A 22,871-nucleotide genomic window follows, 5' to 3' on the forward strand; every position below is an offset into this window, starting at 1 on the left:
AACGCTGTCCAGATGCAACCTGCACGTTGTTCATGTTGGAGACTATTATGCTGTGAATAGAAACCCTATACACTGAGCTGGCAATGAAGTTATTAACGCAGTCAAGGGAACGTTGTCTAGAAGCAACCTGCATGTTGTTCATGCTGGAGACTATTACGTTGTGAATAGAAACCCTATACGCTGAGTCAACAATGAAATTATTAACGCAGTGAAGGGAACGTTGTCTAGAAGCAACCATAAAAGCGCAGAACTCATATTCGGATGGTTCTAATATTGGAAGAGGAGTCGTTGTGGTATGAAGGAACCCGCAGTATATACACACTCAATCACTATCTTGAAGACTTTAATACGCAAGGCATAAATACGCAGTCATAAAGACCTTTCTGCGTAGATAGACATTGATACACAGTCAAAGGAACTCCACACACAGTCATGGAGCAAACGCACAGCTACGTGTGATAGCAAACGCACAGCTACATGAACCCTAATCCATTGTATATATGCGTTATGAAGAATGTCATGACCATATACGCATAGCACTCTGTCATGATATAACGCGGTCTATACAGGAAACGGAGTCAGGTATGGAAACATATAATCCATTGGAAATGCTATATACACACAACAATGAACTATATACGCACAGCTATGACTATACGCTGTCATCTATCATAGTGCATGAAGACTCATGACCTTGAAGACTTGATGGGCAGTAATGTTGATATAGCAGTCAATGGTATGACTGTAACAATCTTTAGTGGAATTGTGTCAGCATATTCATTGACATGTCATGGCATGACATGGCATGGAAGACACACTATGTATAATATGGCAGACAACATATATGGCATGGGCAGCATCATGATGTAGATCAAGCATAATGCAGCATAGAGATGAGATCATGAGCAGCATGATATATATATATATATGTGTGTGTGTGTGTGTGTGTGTGTGTGTGGGTAGCTTGATATATATGGGCAGCATGATGTATGAGATCATGTGCATGGGCAGCTTGATGATGAATGAGACCATGGAAGATGCAGCAAGATGCGCAGCATGAAGATGAGAGCAGCTCAGTCACCTAGGTCCAGCACGGTGATGGGGCAACATGATACTACATGGTAAGGTGCGGCAAATGGACGAGATGCAGTACTATGATAGGTGGAGTCACCTTAGAGAATCAGTTGAAGCAATATGTCTTCAACTGATCTCTGCAGATATCAAAAGTCAAAGTGTTGACTTCTATTGTAAATGTACTATCTCTCTCGCTTTCTCTGTTGAACTTTGAAGAACATAAAAGAAGAATTGATCAAGGGTTTCCCCACACATTGTGGGGTTTGTCCTTGGCTTGCGCCAAATCTTGTGTCCTCTTATCTTGGCTTGTCTTTTGCGATTTATATTTATGTTCTATCTGCAGTTTATCTTAACGCTGATGTGATTGCTAACTGTGAAAATTTAAATAAATTGCTCTAGCATAGAGCATACCTAAACTTAACACCAACCATTAAAAAAAATAGCTAGACAAATAGGAGTGCCTGTCAAATTTAAACCCTAATTATTAACATCTTATTACATGCATAAATAGATAATCAACTGTAACGTATTACATGCATAAAGAGATAATCAATTGTAATAAATCTCATTTAGCCCATCTTGTTAAAAATAAAACTTTCCTTACCATTTCGCAAGACAAGGATAATCAAGTTTTGGAGGTACATTGACGCCACTCGGATATTTTCAGAATGAAAACAATATTACAAGTGGCCAATGGTTGGAGTATGCGAGGCTCCTATGATGAGCGGGTGCACGAAAAAGATACTCCCCCCATAGTGAACACTTCAGTGGAACTATTCACAGAGGATGATATCTAGTGGTGAATAAATAATTTAGCAAGCGGTAAAGCAGAGGACATAGACGACCTTAAAGCTGAATTCCTAAAATGGGGAGTTGAGCTCCTTGCTCCTCATTTAAAAGGAATTTTCAATGGGATCATCCAAGACGGCTTTCTAGGAGAGTGGACTACTAGTGTGGTCATTCCTCTCTTTAAGAGTGGAGATATCAATAACCCCTCTAACTACCGCACTATTATGGTCAACCCCCTCATGGGCAAGCTTTTTGGGAGCATGATAGAGCGAAGAATCAACAATTGGGCAAAAAGTAAGGGAAAAAGGGCAAAAGGACAAGCAAGCTTTAGACCTAGACACTCTACCATTGACCATTGTGTCACCCTTAGACATTTGATAGAGAAAGTTTGGGACAAGCAAGGTGAAACAACCTATTGTTGTTTTGTGGACTTCAAGAAAGCCTTTGACACAATGCCTAGAGACAAATTATGGAACAAGATGGAAGAGTTGGGTATCCCAAATGATTATAGAGGAGCTGTTCACAGACTTTATGAGAAGGTTAGGGCTAAAATCAGAACAAGTGAAGGAATGTTTGAATGTTTTGGTAGTGACATTGATGTCAAACAGGGATGTCCTCTATCCCCCACTTTGTTCGGTTTATATATCGATAAGCTAGAAGCTTGGTTAAGCAAAGCACATGGAGAAGGGGTTCATCTAGAAAGCTATGTGGTAAAGTTGCTTCTATACGCAGATGATCTTATCCTAATCTCAAAAACAACACATGGATTAAGAGAACACTTAAAGGTCTTAGAACACTTTTGTCAGGAGGTGGGGATGCAAGTGAACATTAACAAGACCAAAATCATTATTTAAGTAGAAAAGACAAACCAGACACTTTTCTTTTCGAAGGTAGTCCTTTGGAGATAGTGAAAGAATACAAATATCTTGGGATTGAATTCCACCAGAAGCTCAGTTGGGAGTCTTGTAGGATGAAGAGAATTCAGGGAGGATGGAGAGCCTCATACTTACTCCAAAATAGGTGCATAAAAGTTGAACTTTGGGATTGGAAAACCAAGAAAACTCTTTTTGGTTTGTTGGTTACGTCGGTTGTTCTCTACGGTTGTGAAGTATGGGGAAGCAACATGTCAACTTGCAGGTGGAGACAGTTAGAAAGAATACAAAAACATCTAATTACTAGAAATCTCAAAGTTGAAGCCATAGTCCCATACGAAATCCTTTTCAATGAAGAAGGCACTTTTCAATTGGAGGAAACAATGATAACGAGGTTAATATGCTATTTAAATAAGCTAGAAACATGAATAACCAGTGTTGGCCCAAGATAACTATGGAAGATGGATTAGATTGTAAGAAAAAAACTTGGATGAAGCAAAACAAAAAGTGGTTGAGTGAGTGGAATATCAAGTTGCATGAATGCCCTTGCACCAATGATGAAATAAAAAAAAAATGGGATGGAAAAATTTAGGACTACCATGTGGACCAATCACAATGGGAATAAAAAAGCATACTACATCAAAGAGTTCAATCCAACTTGTGACCATGGTGAGAAAACATATTTAGGAGCATATATTAAACGAAAAGAAAGGGTGCTAGTGGCACAGTTGAGGACAGGGTCACGTCACCTTAGATGTGAAACTGGCAAGTGGAAGAACCCTAAGGAAGTTTGGGAAGAGAGAACTTCCATTTTCTACGATAAGGGTGTGGTGGAGATGGAATGGCACTTTGTCATGGAGTGTGAAGCATATAAAGATATATGCATTCAATATGAAAACAATCTAAAGGTTAACAACATGCACCATCTATTTGACAAGGATAAGATCAATCAGATTGCTAGCCTTCTAGTCAAGACTCATAGCGAAGATCTGACATCAAAAGGAATATGAAGATGAGTTAAGGTTGTTATTCTCTAGGTCCCTTATGCTGCTTAGCCTCGTGAACGCCATTAAAATCATTCATTCATTTAGCCATCAACATCAAGGATATGGTACATTTGGAAGTATCATATGATCTTCTTCCCCTAAATTGTTCTTTTGTGGTTATCTTCACTATCAAATCTGGGGCGTTAATCTTTAATTGCAAATTTTGTCCATTTGTGGTGGGAGAACTTGTACCTTTGGGCTTGTAGATGATGAGTGTCCATCGTTTTCTTTTTAACTACACCCATGCTCTCTTTTACTCCATTGGGTTCAGTTTCAATGGAATTGATCACATCAATATACCAGTCCTTCATTTGGTTTTACTTCCTTACCTAGTTCCATATGGCTCAGCGTCTTGATCTTCGTGGCCAAACTTTGTAATTGGTTTTCAACAGTTCAACAGACATACATTGAAGTAAATTTTATGCTTTACGTTGGCTTGGATTGATTTTTTCCTTTATAAAAACATATTTCTATGTTGTAATTGCAGATGCATCTAGGGATTTTCTCAATTTCGTTTGGCCTCCTTCCTTGAGACGTGTCTAGGGTTTCATGACTAGTGGCCCATCCCTTGCCTGTGTGAATCTATTGACTATGTTGCAATGTCGATTTGAACTTGTGGTTGGTTGTGGTTAAATCTATACAGGAGACACTGCCCATTCTTGTGTTTCGGGGCATGGTACATAATGTTCAGGTCGTGGCTCGATTACTCATTGATCGCCTGTGGCATAGATTGTGTCTATGACCTGAGATAGGTGCGTGGATGTCTTTTTTTTGTGGCGGCAACACATAAATTTATTTCTTGGGACTTCAAACACCATTATGGGTTTTCTCATTAGTCACCATTCATCGGATGACTCAAAAATTGTGACCACTTCCTCGACATCACTCGTGACTCTAAAAATCCTGTTTATATACAAAGTTGCAATCTGAATGTCGTTATTGTTATTTGCATATTTGGACTCTGTGCAATCGTTGGACACAAGAATCTCCTTCAAAGCTATTTTTTCTGTAATATTACTGTTGTAGCGGCTACAACCACCCTCCAAAATTTTGGCCTGCATCCAAATTCGGAGCCTCCCTTGAGAGTTTCACTTGATGACTGCACACACTCAGGTTCACTTTGTGAGCTCATGTGAGTCTTCACACCCACCTTGCTTGATCATTTCACCTAAGTTTTTGCATGTTGATTTCAAAGTCATACTTGCAACCATTTTCTGGTTGTACTCAAAATCTTCGCTTCGTGTGTACTCATTGTGTTTGCTATGAAAGCATCTGTCACACTCACACACGGAGGTCACAATCACTGTTGCGCAAGCGTCGTCACGGTCGACCAACGATCAATCACAAGTGTCGCGCTTGTCACTTGCACCATCGGTCAGTCATGTTGAACATGTGTGTCTGGATGGTTTGAATCGTCTTGTTGTTGGGTCATGTAAGTGTGTGTTTGTAGGATCACATATGCATCTTTCACTCGTTCACACACTTAGTCATTTTGCTGAAGTTCTGACGACCGGAATCCCCTCTGATAGCCAGACCATCACCCTGCCATCGACTCAATCGATTGTCACCCAGAACAGCGCAGAAGCACCAAGCAAGTCATCTCAAGCTGTGCTTCCTGTAAGCAAGTCAATCAGCCTTCATTTTGGTCAACCGAAGAGTTTGACCCGATAACCACCTTGGGACTTACTCCCCTCAAAAATTGCGCAGAGGTTGCAGACCTTGCCTGCTTCGCTGACTGAGAAAATTGTGGAGACAGGTCGGACAGACACTAAGTGCCCATCCCTGTCTCCCTCAAAAAATTGTGCAGTTTTTCTAGCCAGCCCTCCCAACAGTGGACCGGCTGCTCACCAAGAAAATTGCGCAGTTTTCATGAGCAACCCTCTGCTGCCCGGCAGTGTTCTCAGCTCAGAAACTACGCAGAGGTGATCAGCAGGCCAGCCTCCCAGCATTAGCGCAGTTTTTCCCACCAGCCCACTGCCAATTCCCTCTAGGAATTGCGCAGTTTTTGCTGCCAAGCTCCAACAACTGACTGCCAATTCCCCTCAGGAATTGCGTAGTTTTTGCTGCCAATGACCCAGCAGATAACTGTCAATTCCCTCCAGGGATTGCGCAGTTTTTGCTACCAGTTCCCTCCAGGAATTGCACAGTTTTGGCTGCCAAGCTCCCGCTGCTTTCTCGTTCAGGAAATTACGCAGATTTGGCCTGCCCAGCCTTCCCGCAGCCCAAGATTGTTCCTCTCAAAAACTGCATAGTTTTGTCCTCCAGCTGAGCCAGACCCCGCAGACAGTCACTGTCAATTCGGATTTCCCATCTTCATCACCCAGTGACTCTTGCACATTTTTCATCAGCAGTACCCAGAGCCTCCATCCCGCCTCGCAACCTTGCTACCTCTCCTAGTCACCTGCATCCAAAATGATCATGCATCATGGTAGACTAGGAGGTTTTTGGATTTGATGTCATCTCGTCATGAGTGACTGCAGGTACAGGTACACAAACAAACATGGCACGACGACGGATGGGATGAATGAAGGGAGCACATGCAGAAGGACATGTTCGCCAATGGATGAACAAACGATGCATGCGAAGAGATGTGCTCGCGAATGGATGATCATGCAAAGATGTGTTCGCAGACGGACGGACGAGCAAACATGCAAGATGTGTTCACTGACAGATGAACGGACGAATATGCACTTTTCGTAAACGAACGAACCTGTCAAACCTTCCAACATACAAGCAAGGAGCAACGTGCAAAAGCAACATCAAGTGAACCAACGACCATCGAAGACTCTGCGCATGTTGCCATGCGAAGGTGAAGCTGTGACACACCATGAGGACATCCATCACCAGCAACACTGCAGCTCGACATGCACACCAACAACAGCACGAATCACCAGCACTGTCATGAGTCAGGTTGTCCACATCTCTACTGTGGGCCACACTATCAATCAATGTAATGTAACTTGGAAGTACAAGAGACCCACTTGTTGTATGAAGAGTCATGTAAAGTCGAAGAGTCATGGAAGTCAAACAGTCATGAGGGTAGTCTAACGACCACAAGGGTTAGTTTCACCCTTGGCTATAAATACCCCCTCATTTGTACATGCAAAGGACTTTTCACCTAAGCTTCTCCCACATAACCTTGAGAGTCTATAATCTTTTCTTTAAGGAGTAAGTAGTGGCTCCAATGCCCCGCCCATGGTGTTAGTGATGTATGGTGTAACGATGTTGTTAAAATTGGCAACTAAGGCCAAACTCCATGTGTGTCATCTTATTAATGGCAACTAATATTTTTCTTGGATCCCTCTCATGATAGGTGTAGGATTGATCTAAAGATCATCCGATTCTGATAAGTATTCATGGAGATATGAATTTATTTGTGCTATGGGACAATTCGTCAAGGTCGGCCGACAACCAAATAAACCCCACTTGTGCTCAACGTTTTAGTATAAATAAAGGAGGACTTCAAGTCATTTAGACACTCATCTTCTTGGTGATCTCTTCCTCTCCACTTGTCTTTGGGTTTTGGTGGGAGGAGAGACCTAAAGAGGATACATTTCCCTAAAGGATGCCCTATCCTATATGATGTCATGAAGGAGACCTTTACATTTCCCTAATGAAGATCAAGCTTCAGTCTTGGAGGAGATCTGGCCGTAGATCTAAGAATACCTAGCTACAGTCAATAGGAGTTCTAATGTATAGCAAAGGGAGCCCTAATCCGCAGCAAAGGTAAGGCTCTAATCCACAGTCAAAGGGAGCTCCAATATGCAGCCCTGTCCACAGCAAAGAGGGAGCCCTATACGCAGCCAAGTGGAGGCCCTAATCCGCAAATCTAAGGAGCCCTATATGCAGCCAAGTGGAGGCCCTAATCTGCAGTTAGGAAAGGTCCTAATACGTTGTCCAAAAGAAAATCATACGCAGTCCAGAAGGAGCCTTAATATGCTGTTAACATAGGCCCTAATACGCTGCCTGAAATAGCCCTTATCCGCAGTCCTAAGGGAGCACTCATTCACTGTCAATAAAGTCCTAATTCAGCAACAAATGCAACAATGTTTGTTGTAGGTGACTGTGTGTTAAAGGAAGTTGATATAGACATTAAGCCGCAGTCACGGTTATATAGTGAAGGAAGTGTTGAAGTCTGCTCCTTTGTGTTGCTGCATTAATTTACTTCAGAGTTGCTATGTGCTAGGCCATAGGCCATAGCATCATAGCAAGGGTTTCTTAATGACTGCGTGGAGGGTTGTTAAATGCTACAGCTAGGCCTAGTTTGAAGAAAGAAGGACGCAGGTTTGTGTGGGCAGTTTTAAGGTAAGGGGAAAAAGTTGATTTGGTTGGCTGTAGGTGACAGCTAGTGCAACAACATGATGATATGGTGCAGCAGCATGATGTGTGCAGCATGATGATCTAGATGCAGCAGTTGGATGCAGCATGGAGTGAGAAGCAACAGGATGATGAGGTATTGCAGCATGCATTTGGATGCAGCTTAGTGCAATGAAGAGCTCAGCATGGTGCAGCATGAGGAGATGCAGTACTGTGATGGGTACAGTCATGATTAGCGAAGCATGATGAAATGCAGCATAGTGATGATGAGTGCAGCATGGTACAACATGGTGAAGTGCAGCATGATGACGAGATGCAGCACTATGATAGGTGAAGGAGTCACCTTGGAGAATCAGTTGAAGCAGCATGTCTTCAACTGATCTCATGTATCATCATCCTAGGAGATGATCTATGCTCTGATCTAGATAAGTCAAAGTGATGACTTATGTTGTAAATGTACTATCTCTCTCTCTCTATGTTGAACTATTGAAGAACATATAAGAAGAATTGATCAAGAGTTTCCCCACATTGGGGTTTGTCCCTGGCTAGCGCCACATCTTGTGTCCTCTTGTCTTGGCTTGTCTTATGCGATTTATGTTTATGTTCTATCTGCAGTTTACTTTAATGCTGATGTGATTGCTAATCTGGAAAAGGTATTGAGCTAACTATGAAAATTGAAATAAATTGCTCTAAGCATAGAACATAGCCAAAATAACATGGTATCAGAGCTGAGGTGAAGACGATGCCCAAGGAAGAGTGAAAGAGCAATCACTGAAGACAGTTGGGAAAGGAAAAAAGGATCAATGGATTCCTCATCCCTCTTCAAATTCACCAAGGGTGAAATCGAAGCAGAGAATATTATGAGAATGGTGCAGCGGAAGCTTCTGATAGCCTACCTAAAGATCACTTCAATGAGAAGTCTGGATCTAAGGGTGGAAGGAAAGGTAGATGCCTTGGTTATAATAAGTTCGGCCATTATGCGAAGGATTGTCCAAATGGCAGGGACACATCACTTGATGATGATGACAATCATTCCAGGGACATCTTCAATGATCAAAGGAATGACAATGCAGGTCATCAAGGTAATGACCGACTCTTCACGAAAGCAAGGAACCCCAAGTATGAAGAATCAAATGTTGTTTCTAATAAGATAAAGAAGTGTTATCTTGTATTGGCCCCCTCTTTCAAATTCTTTGGGAATCTGGCTTATTGATTGTAGTGCTTCAAGGCACTCCATCGGATAGCAGGGTACTCTCTCTAATTTGGCAGAGATGGAAATAATCGTGGGATTATACTTGGAGCCAATGCCACCTATTCCGGAAAGGGTGTAGGGAATGTTACCCTTCAATTGAATAACAGTAACTCGATTCACTTACAGAATCTCTTTTATGTACCTGATCGCAAGAAGAACCTGGTGTCCATTTCGGTAATGGAAGTCAAAGGTTTCAAGGTGGCATTCATCGATGGAAAGGTACGTGTTTAAAATAAAATTTTCTAAGATGATTTTGAGTTCAGGGTTGGCAATTTATATCAAGTTGCAAGATGGTCCATTGAGGACCATATCAGTTGACACATCTGATCTATAGCACCGGAGGTCTTCTTATGGGGCCCTACTCGATGTGAGTCAGAGGGTGACTTAGATGCCTGAATTCAAGAAGAGCATGAAGGTACATGTATGAGATGTACCGAAGGAAAATCTTACAAGGGGACCATTCCCCTCATATAGCAAGTCCACAGGAGTTTGAGATTCATGATCGGGAATGTCATGTATACAAGTGGAAGAAAGCCCTTTATGACTTGAAGCAAAACACCCCGGGCATAGTATGAGAGGATTGATAGTTGTCTGATGAAGTTGAGATTCACTAGGAGTGAAACCGATCCAAACCATTGCTCAAGGGTTGTGTATGACAGACCTCTCATACCGGCACCTTTTGAGGACAACCTATTTCAGAAAGGTGCAGACCCTGTCACTTACAGAAGTAAGAGGGAGTTGGATTCCATATATGGAATGGTAAACTGCAAGCCCGTGACTACCTCAAGGATCTTAATTTTCAGAAGTTATATGGTGATGATGTAGGACCAAATTTGGGAAATGCCTCTGAGTTTCATAAACTCATCTGCATTGATGTTCTTAGTGAACTTCCATCTGGATATATGTTTTGCAGTTAGCATGGTGAGCTCATATTTGGTTAAGCCTCACTGGATTGGTGCCAAGAATCTTCTGAGATATCTTTGGGGCACAATCTCTCATGGATTGAGATACACTGTCAGAAATATGAAGCTGCGTGATTATTCGAATGCTAACTAGGCAGGTAATGTGGAGGATCGCTAGAGCACTTCTCAGTGTTGGTTCTCTCTGGATTCTGCTTCGATATCATGGATGAGCAGGAAGCAGAAGTCAGTTGCTATAAGCACCACCAAGACCGAATACATAGCTACAAGTATGATCTCGTGTGAAGATGCCTAGTTGTGGAAGCTCATTAGTGATCTGTTTTTACACATGATGAATACCACTATGATTCTTTGTGACAACCAGGGGGGATTCGAGTATTGAGGAATCTTGTATTCAATGATTGCTCCTGCAGATAGACATTAGATACTACCTTATCTGGGATATGGTAAGTCGATGAGCGAGGAGGCTCCATTGCATTGAGATTGATGTACAGGTCACAGGAACTTTGTCAAAGCCCCAGGGAAAGATCAAATCTGTGATTTTCCCAAACGACTTGGAGTCGTTGAGATACCTTTGTAAAAGGGTCCTACATGTTGCATGCATTGAGATCTGGGAGCTCTGGGGGGATTGCGGTACTTACTGGAGCGACATACGACCACAGAGTGACTCACCCTCCCCTGGTGGTGCGCTGTGTATAGGGTGACAGGTTCAACCTTTCCCCATGATACCTCGCGGCGACTATGGAACAGGATGATTAGTTCTCCTGTGGGTCGGGATGATTAGTTCTCCCGTGGAAACTATGGAACAGGATGATTAGTTCTCCTGTGGGCCTAGATAATTAGTTCTCCCGTGGCAACTATGGAACAGGATGATTAGTTCTCCTGTGGTCCGGGTTGATTAGTTCTCCCGTGGCAATTGTGGAACAGGATGATTAGTTCTCCTATGGGCTGGGATGATTAGTTCTCCCGTGGCGATTGTGGGACAGGATGATTCATTCTCCTGTGGACAGGATGATTAGTTCTTCTAAAGAGGTATCCTACCCATGCAATCTGGGACTCATGGGAAGTACCTCTCATCTGATCAATGAGCAGGGAAATGGGGTTAGGGACCATAGTAGTACTATCGATGGACGCATCGTTGTATCTATCGTACTCGCTATGCTAGGATGACCTCCATTGATCTGGGATCAAAGTAATTGATCGGGGATCAATGTAACTGATCTGGGATCAATATGAGTGATTTGAGACACTCCCTTGTGATATTGATCTGGGATCAATAAAACTGACTTCGGGTCAGTAAGATGAAACTGACTCTGGGTCAGTAGAGAATGGTATGAGACATTCTAGATCAATTCTTCTTCTTCATGGTTCAACAGAGCAGAGAAGAACTGAGCAGAGCAGTGCAGTGCACTGATGGCAGAGATAGTATAGTTGGACATATGGATCAGCGGATGGAGTTCTCCCTAGTTGACAGGGAGTGTTAAAATTGGCAACTAGGGACAAACTCCATGTGGGTCATCTTATTAATGGAAGCTGATATTTTTCTTGGATCCCTCTCATCGAGAGGTATAGGATTGATCTAAAGATCATCCGATTCCGATAAGTATTCATGGAGATACAAATTTATTTATGTTATGGGACAATTTGTCAAGGTTGGCCAGTAACAAAATAAACCTCACTTGTGCTCAACGTTTTAGTATAAATAAAGGAGGACTTCAAGTCATTTAGACACTCATCTTCTTGGTGATCTCTTCCTCTCCACTTGTCTTTGGGTTTTGGTGGGAGGAGAGACCTAAAGAGGATACGTTGCCCTAGAGGATGCCCTATCCTATACGTTGTCATGAAGGAGACCTCTACGCTGCCCTAATGAAGATCAAGCTTCAGTCTTGGAGGAGATCTGGCCGCAGATCTAAGAAGCCCTAGCTGCAGTCAATAGGAGTTCTAATGCACAGCAAAGGGAGCCCTAATCCACAACAAAGGGAAGGCTCTAATCCACGGTCAAAGGGAGCTCCAATACGCAACCTATCCGTAGCAAAGAGGGAGTCCTATACGCAGCCAAGTGGAGGCCCTAATCTGCAGATCTAAGGAGCCCTATACGCAGCCAAGTGGAGGCCTTAATCCGTAGATCTAAGGAGCCCTATACACAGCCAAGTGGAGGCCCTAATCTGCAGTTAGGAAATGTCCTAATATGTTGTCCAAAATAAAATCATATGCAGTCCAGAAGGAACCTTAATATGCTGTTAACATTGGCCCTAATACGCTGCGTGAAATAGCCCTTATCTGCAATCCTAAGGGTGCACTCCTTCACTGTCAATAAAGTCCTAATTCAGCAACAAATGCAGCAATGTTTGTTGTAGGTGACTGTGTTAAAGGAAGTTGATATAGACATTAAGCCACAGTTATACAGTGAAGGAAAGTGTTGAAGTCTGCTCCTTTGTGTTGCTGCGTTAATTTACTTCAGAGTTGCTATGTGCTAGGCCATAGGCCATAACATCATAGCAAGGCTTTCTTAATGACTGCATGGAGGGTTGTTAAATGCTACAACTTGGCCTAGTTTGAAGAAAGAAGGATGCAGGTCTGTGTGGGCAGTTTTAAGGTAAGGGAAAAAAGTTGATTTGGTTGGTTATAGGTGACAGCTAGTGCAACAGCATGATGATATGGTGCGGCAGCATGATGTGTGCAGCATGATGATCTAGATGCAGCAGTTGGATGTAGCATGGAGTGAGAAGCAGCGGGATGATGAGGTATTGCAGCATGCAGTTGGATGCAGCTTAGTGCGATGAAGAGCTCAGCATGGTGCAACATGAGGAGATGCAGTATTGTGATGGGTAAAGTCATGATTAGCGAAGCATGATGAAATGCAGCATAGTGATGATGAGTGCAGCATGGTACAACACGGTGAAGTGCAGCATGATGACGAGATGCAGCACTATGATAGGTAAAGGAGTCACCTTGGAGAATCAGCTGAAGCAGCATATCTTCAACTGATCTCATGTATCATCATCCTAGGAGATGATCTATGCTCTGATCTAGATAAGACAAAGTGATGACTTCTGTTGTAAATGTACTTTCTCTCTCTCTCTGTTGAACTATTGAAGAACATATAAGAAGAATTGATCAAGGGTTTCCCCACATTGGGGTTTGTCCCTGGCTAGCGCCACATCTTGTGTCCTCTTGTCTTGGCTTGTCTTCTGCGATTTATGTTTATGTTCTATCTGCAGTTTACTAAAATGCTAATGTGATTGCTAATCTGGAAAAGGTATTGAGCTAACTATGAAAATTGAAATAAATTGCTCTAAGCATAAAACATACCCAAATTAACATATGTGTCTTGGAACTTTCTCTTAATTCAGAAGCCTACCAACAGGCCAACACGTTTTCACACATGTATTGTAACTGTTGTAAGAGTAATCTTGAACACTTGTAATGCATGTTGCTTTAACCTGTGTTTAACACTTGAACTCATTCACTTGTTGTAATACATATCTATTAATGAAAATGTGTTGTATATGCTGTTAACGTTGTCTCGCTCGTGTTGGTTACCTCCCTGGACATCAAACAGACCTTTCACATAAAACTTGCTATAACAATCGTTGCACTCGCGCAGACTCATTCGCTGAGTGTTGTACGTGTTATCTTCCCTTGTGTGTTGTGACTGTCGCATCCATGTGGATTGTTCTTCCGGAAGTTGTGCACGTCCTATTGTGTTGTGTGTTCCTAACAGAGTTGGGGCTTCCTCCCAACCGACTTGGGACTCACTCCCACCCTCTCCCTCTACAGTGAAAGAACCATTGACACAAGTAACACTAGCAATCACCAAGCACGCGAACCTTACTTCTTGGAGACAAAGCGAACCATTCTCCTATGGTGACAAGCAAGAGTTGAGGCAAATATTTAAGATAATGGCAATCAGGCCATCATATCGAATGGGACTCCCACACCAAACGGTGTGAGTTCTAGTTAGGACTTCATACCGAGGTGATCCCCTGAATGTTAGCGGGTCCAGCGCCGTCAACAAGTACACTGCAATGTAATAGTGGTGAATCTAATGATGGAAGGGCGAACAAGCCCCTTGCTTCCGAGTCGTCATCCAGCTACGTACTTTGGTGTGATTGTAATTATTACAAATTTTTCGGCAGAAAAATGTTTGGTAATATACTCTAACATGAGGTCTAACATAGATACAGTGAGGTAAATTCTACATCCACAATTGTCTGGTAAACCCATGGTTGGATGCATGGTTAGTGACAGCTTGGTCGACATTTTCTTTTGCCCATTTTAGATAAGATAAGATAAGATAATTATATTTATGTCCAACTAATGACCACAAAGTAGGTCAAAGGGACTGTTGAGTACAATGATGTCCATAAAATGTGGGAGAACCAAACGGTCTCCTATAAAAAATACAATGCATGAATATAAAAGGTACAATGTAGGAACATAAAAGATACAATGTATGGAATGCCCTGACAAAGAGGATCAGACCCATCTCTCCTAACATCTAAGACTGATTGAAGAGCACTGAAAAAAATTCCACAAAGTTTGCTGGCCTGATGAAGGGTCAGTGGGAGGTACGGATTGTCCACTAACTCGTTGTCTAGGGGAGTTTGTGCACTGCTGAGGTCTGGAGGACCTAGTCCGTCTCCCAGGGACAAATCTGAGATGGTTTAGCTACTGAGGTCTTGTGTGGCAGGGTGATGTCCCACAGATCCTCATTGGTATAGAGTCTGGATATGAAATGGTATCAATCGTTCTCTTTGTGCCCCTGTCTAAAGATAGTACCCTGAAAAATGTCACGATCCTCTATGTGGGATCTGGTCTGATGGGAGATTGAAGAATATGCGCTTGGAACCTAAGAGCCTCACCTAAGAGCCTCCTGCATATATAGGGCCAAACATCTCTGATTGGTTTACTTGAAAAATTTTGTGAGGGTCTGAGAGTCTCTGAACAAGCAATGGAACCTTCCTCTGATCTCGTAGTAGATAGGACATCCAAAAATGAAGTGCACCTAGGTCTCTACTTCCTGTAAATGACATACCTCACAGATTATGTCTGGCCTATCAATCTAGTGATTCGTCTCTACCCGAAGTCTATGAAAACCTACTCTGAACTGGCCTAGAGGAATGCGAAGAGCATGCATCCAGTGGTGAAACGTATACTAGGGTCGAATAATGAGTCTGTTTCTCAACTCCAAGTGCTCAGCATAGAAGGCCATCTTTGGGTGCAACCCTCCCAGAGGATTGACCCAGGTGACCTGGACGAACTGCCTGTAGATGTCTGTAAGGCTCTGAGTCATTATTCCAGAAATGTAAAGCTCTAAAACATAATATGTGTTTTTTTTAAATCTGCTTACATCTTAAATGACTTAACCAACATTCATATAACTAAATTACTCACTTCGGTATGGAGTACCTACCTGTATTCTCGCGGTTGATGATGCCTCAAGCTGCTCCTGCTTCTGTTACCAAAAGACCAGAAACACCTAGCCAAACTGAGCAGAACCTCGCTCCTCAGTCCAGTAAGCTTCTCAGTTGAAGCAAACTGTCCCCCGTGCCCAGAAACCTCAGAACAACCAGCTCTCCTTCTATTGGTAACTCAAGTCTGCAAAGATTTGTCCTTCTTTAGTATCCCCTTCCTTCGTTCTCCCTTCCTGCCTTGAAAACTGTTCTTTCTGGTTTATATCGTGTTTCTTGACAGTCGTCGCCCTTTCACCAGCGACCCACCGTTTCATCTCCTCGTGACACCCTCCCATGTCACGTCATTTCTTTTAATATAAAGGTATTATGAATTTAAGTTTAATATTCTCTTTTTTTATTTTATTGCTTTTAATATAAAGGTCCTAGGATTATACTAGGAACCTTACCCTTAGTTTATTTATTATTTATATTTTTCTCTAATCATTTAATTAACTTATTAATATAATTTATTAATAATCTAAATGTATAATTATATAACCATCTTTTAGGATTTAGCTTATTTTTTAACATTTATCTTTTATAATTATTTTTACGTTATACATTTTAAATTTCGTATTTACCCATTAATCATGACGTATTTAAGCAATATGGGTATTGATGGGTGAATATAACTTCTGTTTGAAGAAGCGTCATGATATTTAATACTTATAGTTAATTTAGTATATAAATACTAGTGCAGTGCATGCGACACATGCATATGCAGCTATCATATGCATGCATCGTATGCCTGCTATTATTCTTGTGTTCTCTGTATTATAGATAGGTCGTTACAATGTCCTCCTTGATGATCTTGTTAAACTCTTGTCTAGTAGTTAGAAGGTGACCAGGAGCATCTAAGGAATATCCAAAAGGAGGGAGATGATCCAACTGAATGCCCACCGACTCTAAGAGATCTAAAACTCATATAAACCAACATCTAGCCTAGCTTAAGGGAGTAGAACGAGCAATATTCTTAGAAGAGAAATATGCCAAGTAAGGGTAATGGTCCCTACTCTTTATCGAGTCTGCAAATCCCCGGACACAATGCAAGAATGAGACCAAACTGAAGACTGTCTCAAGATGAAAGGGTTGAGCTCAAAACTTTGCAAATATGATGTGCTGAGGTATTTTTTGTTTGCATCTAATGATGCGGTGGAGAAGAAGAGTCTGGACTCTCCCAACTAAAGCCCAATCTGACTCAAGTAAAGACAATCCCCAAATCCTTGAGCCATATAGAACAGTGGGATGATTCAAGGTGTCCATGAGGCTCATCTTGGACGAGATGTCCTAGAAGTGATGTTGAAAGCACTGTCTCTCGAGAAGGGCTAAGAATCCATATCCTTTGTTGATCCGAGGCTGAAAAATTGGTCGCAAACTAAAGCGGGGACCTGAGAATTGCACCCCCAAGTACGTATACATGTTGGTGATATCAACCTCCTCCCCTCTAAATAGGAAGTGAAGGTCCGAAGTTTTCTTCACCCCATTGAAGATCATAACCTTGGTTTTACCCAGGTTGACCGTCAACTGTCGAAGATCACAAAACAAAGCTAAGGCATCCAACTGCCTCTGTAATCCTTCTGGAGATGAGGAGAGGAGGACCACGTCATCAGCAAAGAGTAGAATAGATATCATGACCTGGTGAAGAAGGCAACCATCAGTGTCCTAGATATGCTTGTGTAGAAAAGCCTCCAACTCATCAATATAGATCCCAAACAGGGTAGGGGACAATGGACAACCCTGTTTAACCCCAATAGTGCTTCGGATGAAATCATACATCCCATGAACCATGTGGATACGACTAAGGATGGACTCATATAGGCACATAATAGTTGTCAATAGGGTTGTTGAGATGTCAATATCTCTAAGTCTTTAGAGTAGGGCTTCCCTCGGAACAGAGTCAAAAGCTTTCCGAAAATCTACGAAACAGCGGTAGACTTTCGAAGAACGATATCGTGCCTCCTCAATCACGGCGCGAAGGGTGAAGATGTGGTCAATGGTCTGATGAGCTGGTCGAAAACCTGCCTTTCCCATAGCTTTGACTTGTCTCTGCTCAAGGTCACTGGAGAGCTTCCTATGTAGAACAGTAGCATACAACCTCGAGAACGTGTGGCCCACCATGATTGTTCTGTAGTTATTAGGATTTGAGTTGAAGCATGATTTGTGGATCGTATGGATGATGTGGTGTGACCATGTCGGTGGAAAACCTTCACAGACTACATGGTTGAAGAGATCGACCAAGTAACTAACCAAAGCACGGAAATCGTATTTAAAGAACTCTGCTTGGTAGCCTTCCTCATCAGTTGTTTTGCTGTTGTTCATCACCCAAATGGCCTCTCTAATATCTTTGTTTGAGAATAGGTAACATGAAGGGGGTGGGGAGGTAACACGAACTTGGCCTTGCCCCAAAATATCATAAAGGTTGGAAGTGTGAGAGAACATGGATGTAGGGTCGAGGTCAGATGGAAGAGGTGAGCGTCGAGGAAGGACGGTATGCCAGAATTGTTTCGGGGAGTGGGCAAGGAGAGCAAAAATTTCTCGTCTTCTATGAGAGACAAAGAGTCATTTCTTGCGACGAAGGAGACGATGGTAAGAAGATTTGATGTTAGGGTAGAAGTGTTGAGAGTGGGTGAAAGAATATCAAAGTTCTCGATGTAGAGTCTTGCATTCGTCATCGTACCATTTGTCCATGGGGCAAGATCTAACTTTTCGGGAGTTGAAAGTGGAACGAGTGGAGTCTATCAGTGTATCAAATCTCAAAGAAGTTCAAAATTCTTTATCTCCTCAGATGCATCCATAGAAGCACTGTTGTCTTGTCTCACGAAACTAGAAGATTGATCAATCTTGTTTCTCCTATATGTCCTCCCATCTGACATGATAGTGCATCTGATTTGTCTCCTTGAATCACTAATAGCTTGCATGATCTCTTTTACGTATCGAACTACTTCAAGCAACATATAAATTCTTAAGGCCTCAGAGGCAGAGGCTTTGAAGCCTAGGCCAACAATAACAATAATATCTATCATTGCCTGCCAAAGGATCCTAGCCACGTTGACGGGAATAGTTGAGTAATAGTAGAATTCAATCAATCTTGGCTTGTTCATGACATCTTTCCTCCAGCCTATGTTACCCAAGGTAGGTTACGAGCTTGGTCTAGTACCAAGTGCTAAGTCGGCATGCACATTGCCTCAACCGGCATTAGGAGCCTTAGTAAGTTGCCCCCCTTAAGAGAATTCAGTCTATCAAATCACAAAGAAGTTCCACATTCTTTATTTCCTCGGATGCATCCATAGAAGCATGGTGCTCTTGTCTCACGAAACTAGAAAATTGAGCAGTCTTGTTTCTCCTATATGTCCTCCCATTTGACAGATAGTGCATTTGATTTGTCTCCATGAATCACTAATAGCTTGCAGGATCTTTTCCACGTCTCGAACTGCTTTGAGCAACATATAAATTCTTAAGGTCTCAAAGGCAGAGGCTTTGAAGCCTAGGCCAGCAACGACAATAATATCTATCATTGCCTGCCAAAGGATCCTAACCACGTTGACGAGAATAATTGAATAATACTAAAATTCAATCATTTCTTTTCTTGTTCATGACATTTTTCCTCCAGCCTATGTTACCCAAGGTAGGTTAGGAGCTTGGTCTAGTACCAGGCACTAAGTAGGCATGCACTGTTACCCCAACCGTGTTAGGAGTCTGAGTAAGTTGCCACCCGCTCCCATCCCCCGCCCTTTTGTTTCTATGTATTCTTTTGAGATAACCCAATTTCTAGGAATTCTTGTTGTTTCTTTACTTTTGCTTCTTCTTCAGAACCATACTTTGCATCTCTTGCCGGTTTATTAAATGACCCACCAATATCAGCGATGCTTTTACTCCAAGACTCAAGTTGAATTTTGGTCTCATGGGAGGTTTTTTGTTAGGCATTCGTTATTGCCTCACCATATGTATCCTTGCATGTAAGACGCATTCCCACTGTTACCTAGAATATGAGCAATTTGTAGTTCATGTTAATTGTATTGGGTGTCAACTAGGACCAATCCATAGAGACAATTTTACTGCTAGATCATGTTTGAGTCTTCAGAGTCCTAAGAATTGAATTTTACACCTATGTTTGAACTATGCAATGAATACGCACACCCATGCCTATGCTGTCACGAGATACATGACCATGCTTTTCCATCACAGCATCCGTTGAAAATAACCCTGGAGAGGTAAGGGGTCTCCTTTATTTTGGTTTTACACTAGGTTTACCTCTACAAACACATGAATTGTTACATTTCGTATTTATGTTTTATTGACCAAACTATTACGAGCTGCTGATACTATTCGATATGTGGTCTTCATATTTAATTTAGTTTTCACGATCAGTTGTCTAAATTCTTAAAATTATCAGAGATTTGGCATGCATGGCATCTCTGGTTACTTCTATGTATTGTTATAGATCTAGTGTCATTCCAGGAATTGGTAAAGTTTGTTTTTGGAATAAATAATGACTTGAGTAGATAACGTGACAAGTGTTTATAGCTTTGTTATAAGGGGATCGGTCCTATCTCAAAATCACTCTAAAATGAGAACGTCACTTTAATATCTTAACTGAGTGAGAATGCAAAGACACTGTATGTATTCTCCTTTTCCAATATGGTTGATTTTCTTCCAAAGTCATGCTTCAGTGCAAAGGTACAAAAAGATTGATTGGAGGAAATGCATGATATAGTTTACTATTCAAAATGTTGTTTAATGTGAGGTGTAGCTTATCTTTGTTGGTTAGTATTTTGGACAAAAGCTAGAGAGACATTTAAAAGTTGTGTGAATCCCTTTGGTTACGTTTATGTAATGCTTCTGAGCCAACTTTTATTTGATACATGTGGAAAATTGTTCAGCAATTTTGAAATGCACGAAATTTGCAATTCAGTTATCTCTGTCCTTTCATGAAATGTGCCAAATTATGGTTTTATATGGTCAAAATCTATCCTAATTTATAGCCCTTTTCTAATTCTGAAGTAGTTGGTAATGCTATATGCTTATGTTATTTCTCTAATTCTTCAGTGTTTGATATGCGATTGCTATATGTTGTTGTTAAATATTTGAAAGTATACTTCATTGTTATCCTTCATCCATTACATGTTTTATATGGAAATCCCTGACTGAATCATCAAGTAACCATTAAATTAAACATTAATTGTAGTATTTTTTAACTAATTTGACACTATCTGTCTGAATACTGGTATCAAAATGTTTTTCAAATTGTTTGAATGATTATTTAGATAAATTAAATCAAGATTTATGTAATTGGCAGGTATGACAACCGTCATCGGTATCAAATACAGATCTCCAAAACCTTCAATGGTGAGAAAGGACAGTGTTGGAACCTTCAAAGTACAGTCATATGTAGGCAAAAAACATTCTCGCATTGTCAAATTTGCTGCCTTGTAATGATGTTTGCTTAGTTATTTCATTACTTTTATTACTGTGGAGCTTTTTATGCACCATAAATTTGAATCATATGTATATTGATTCATGATAGAATCAATAAATAGGTTGAATTTTACCGATGATGTTAATAGAAATCATTCACCGCCCTTACATCTGTTGTCGAAGGTCTCCACTTTGAAAGAATTATTTTATTGCCTAAATTTTAGTTGCTCCATTATAAATTTAGAAATATGCCATCATATCCTATTTAGTCACATACTTGTGCAATCATATAAAACTAGCTTAGATCCATCTTAACCCTGGATCTATCAAGCGCTGAGAGGTATCAAATCTCTTGAGGTGCAAACCTATTTTTTGAGTGCAAAACTTGAGGAAAGGCTTGCACCTCGAGAGATTTGATCCCTATCGGCGCTTGATAGATCCGAGGTTAAGATGGATCTAGGCTGGCTATATAATACTATATAATATCTATATTTGTATCTATGTGTCTCTTTCTTATTTTGTCTCTCTATCTCACCCCCCAAACATACACACACTCTCTCTCTATATCTATCTATATTTCTCTCCCTTCCTCTTCCTCTCCCTCTCTCTCTCTTCCCCTTCTCTCACTCTATCTTCCCCTTCTCCCCCCCTTTCTCTCATGTCTCTTCCCTCCCGCTCTCCTCTCTCCTTCACTCTCTCTCAATCTCTCCCTTGTCACTCACTCTCTTTCTCCCCCTTGTCACTCTCTCTCTCTTCTCTTTTCTCCCTCTATGTCTTTCTTCTTCTGTCCCTCTCTCTCCCCCCCCCCAACACCAGCTCTCTCTCCCTTTCTCTGTTGAGTCCTCTCTCTCTTCCTTCCTCTCTCTCTCCCTCTATCTCTCTCCTTCTCTCTATTGATTCCTCTCTCTCTTCCTTCCTCTCTCTCCCTTTCTCTCCCACCTCCCTCTATCTCTCCCCCTCATCACTCTCTCTCTCTCTCTTCCCTCCAACTCTATCACTATCTCCCTCCCTCTATCATTCTCTCTCTTCCCTCCATCTCTATGTCTCCCTCCTCTCCTTATCTCCCTCCTCTTTTCTTCTCTCTCTTCCCTCCTCTCATCTCTCCCTCACTCTCTCTCCATCTCTCCCTTGTCACACCCTCTCTCTCTCCACCTCTATCTCCCTATGTGTTTGTTCTTTCCTCCATCTCTCCCCCCTCCAACTCTCTCTCTCTCTCTCTACCCTCCAACTCGGTCACTATATCCTTCCCTAACTCTCTCCCCCCCCTCTCTTCAATTTGATCCCATTGTATTGGGTTTAAGAAAGTATCTCAATTAAAAAAAACTCAATTGATTGTAAAATATTGAACCAATATTTTGGATCAATCATGTCAAAGAAAACACAATAATGAAAAACTTAAACGAATCATGCACTATATTTCCTATATTATTGTTAGTCACTTTGCTTGCTCTCATCGCTTGGATTCTTAGTTAAGATGGATCTATGCTACTTCTTAATAATAATATCTATATTATATTAATTTCACATCTTTATATATAAAAGTATTCTCATTTTTTATTTTATTAAAACCTTGATTTCATTTCTATAGGAATATTTTAGTAGTCCCGAAGATAGAGGGTTTAGATATATCAAAAGTAATTATAACATTTTCCCATTTATATTTAATTAAAAAAGTATTATAAAATTAAATTAAATTCAAATAAAATATTTTGATTGTGAAATAAGTTACG

The 22,871-nt window shown here is 41.3% G+C and overlaps 1 protein-coding gene across 1 annotated transcript in view; it reads left to right on the forward strand.

Moving 5' to 3' along the window:
- Positions 1-21,297, forward strand: part of LOC149265010 (uncharacterized) — a 121,956-nt gene extending 100,659 nt beyond the window's left edge. Inside the window, exon 5 of the mRNA XM_089391118.1 lies at positions 21,023-21,297. Coding sequence (XP_089247244.1) covers positions 21,023-21,159 — 137 coding nt within the window. The 3' untranslated portion in view covers positions 21,160-21,297. The remainder of the gene's footprint in view (positions 1-21,022) is intronic.
- Positions 21,298-22,871: the final 1,574 nt, after the last annotated feature.

The sequence above is a fragment of the Pinus tabuliformis genome, chromosome 6 (genome assembly GCF_031772625.1).
Source record: "Pinus tabuliformis cultivar Carrire ecotype Pingquan chromosome 6, CPIR1, whole genome shotgun sequence".
NCBI lineage: Eukaryota > Viridiplantae > Streptophyta > Pinopsida > Pinales > Pinaceae > Pinus > Pinus tabuliformis.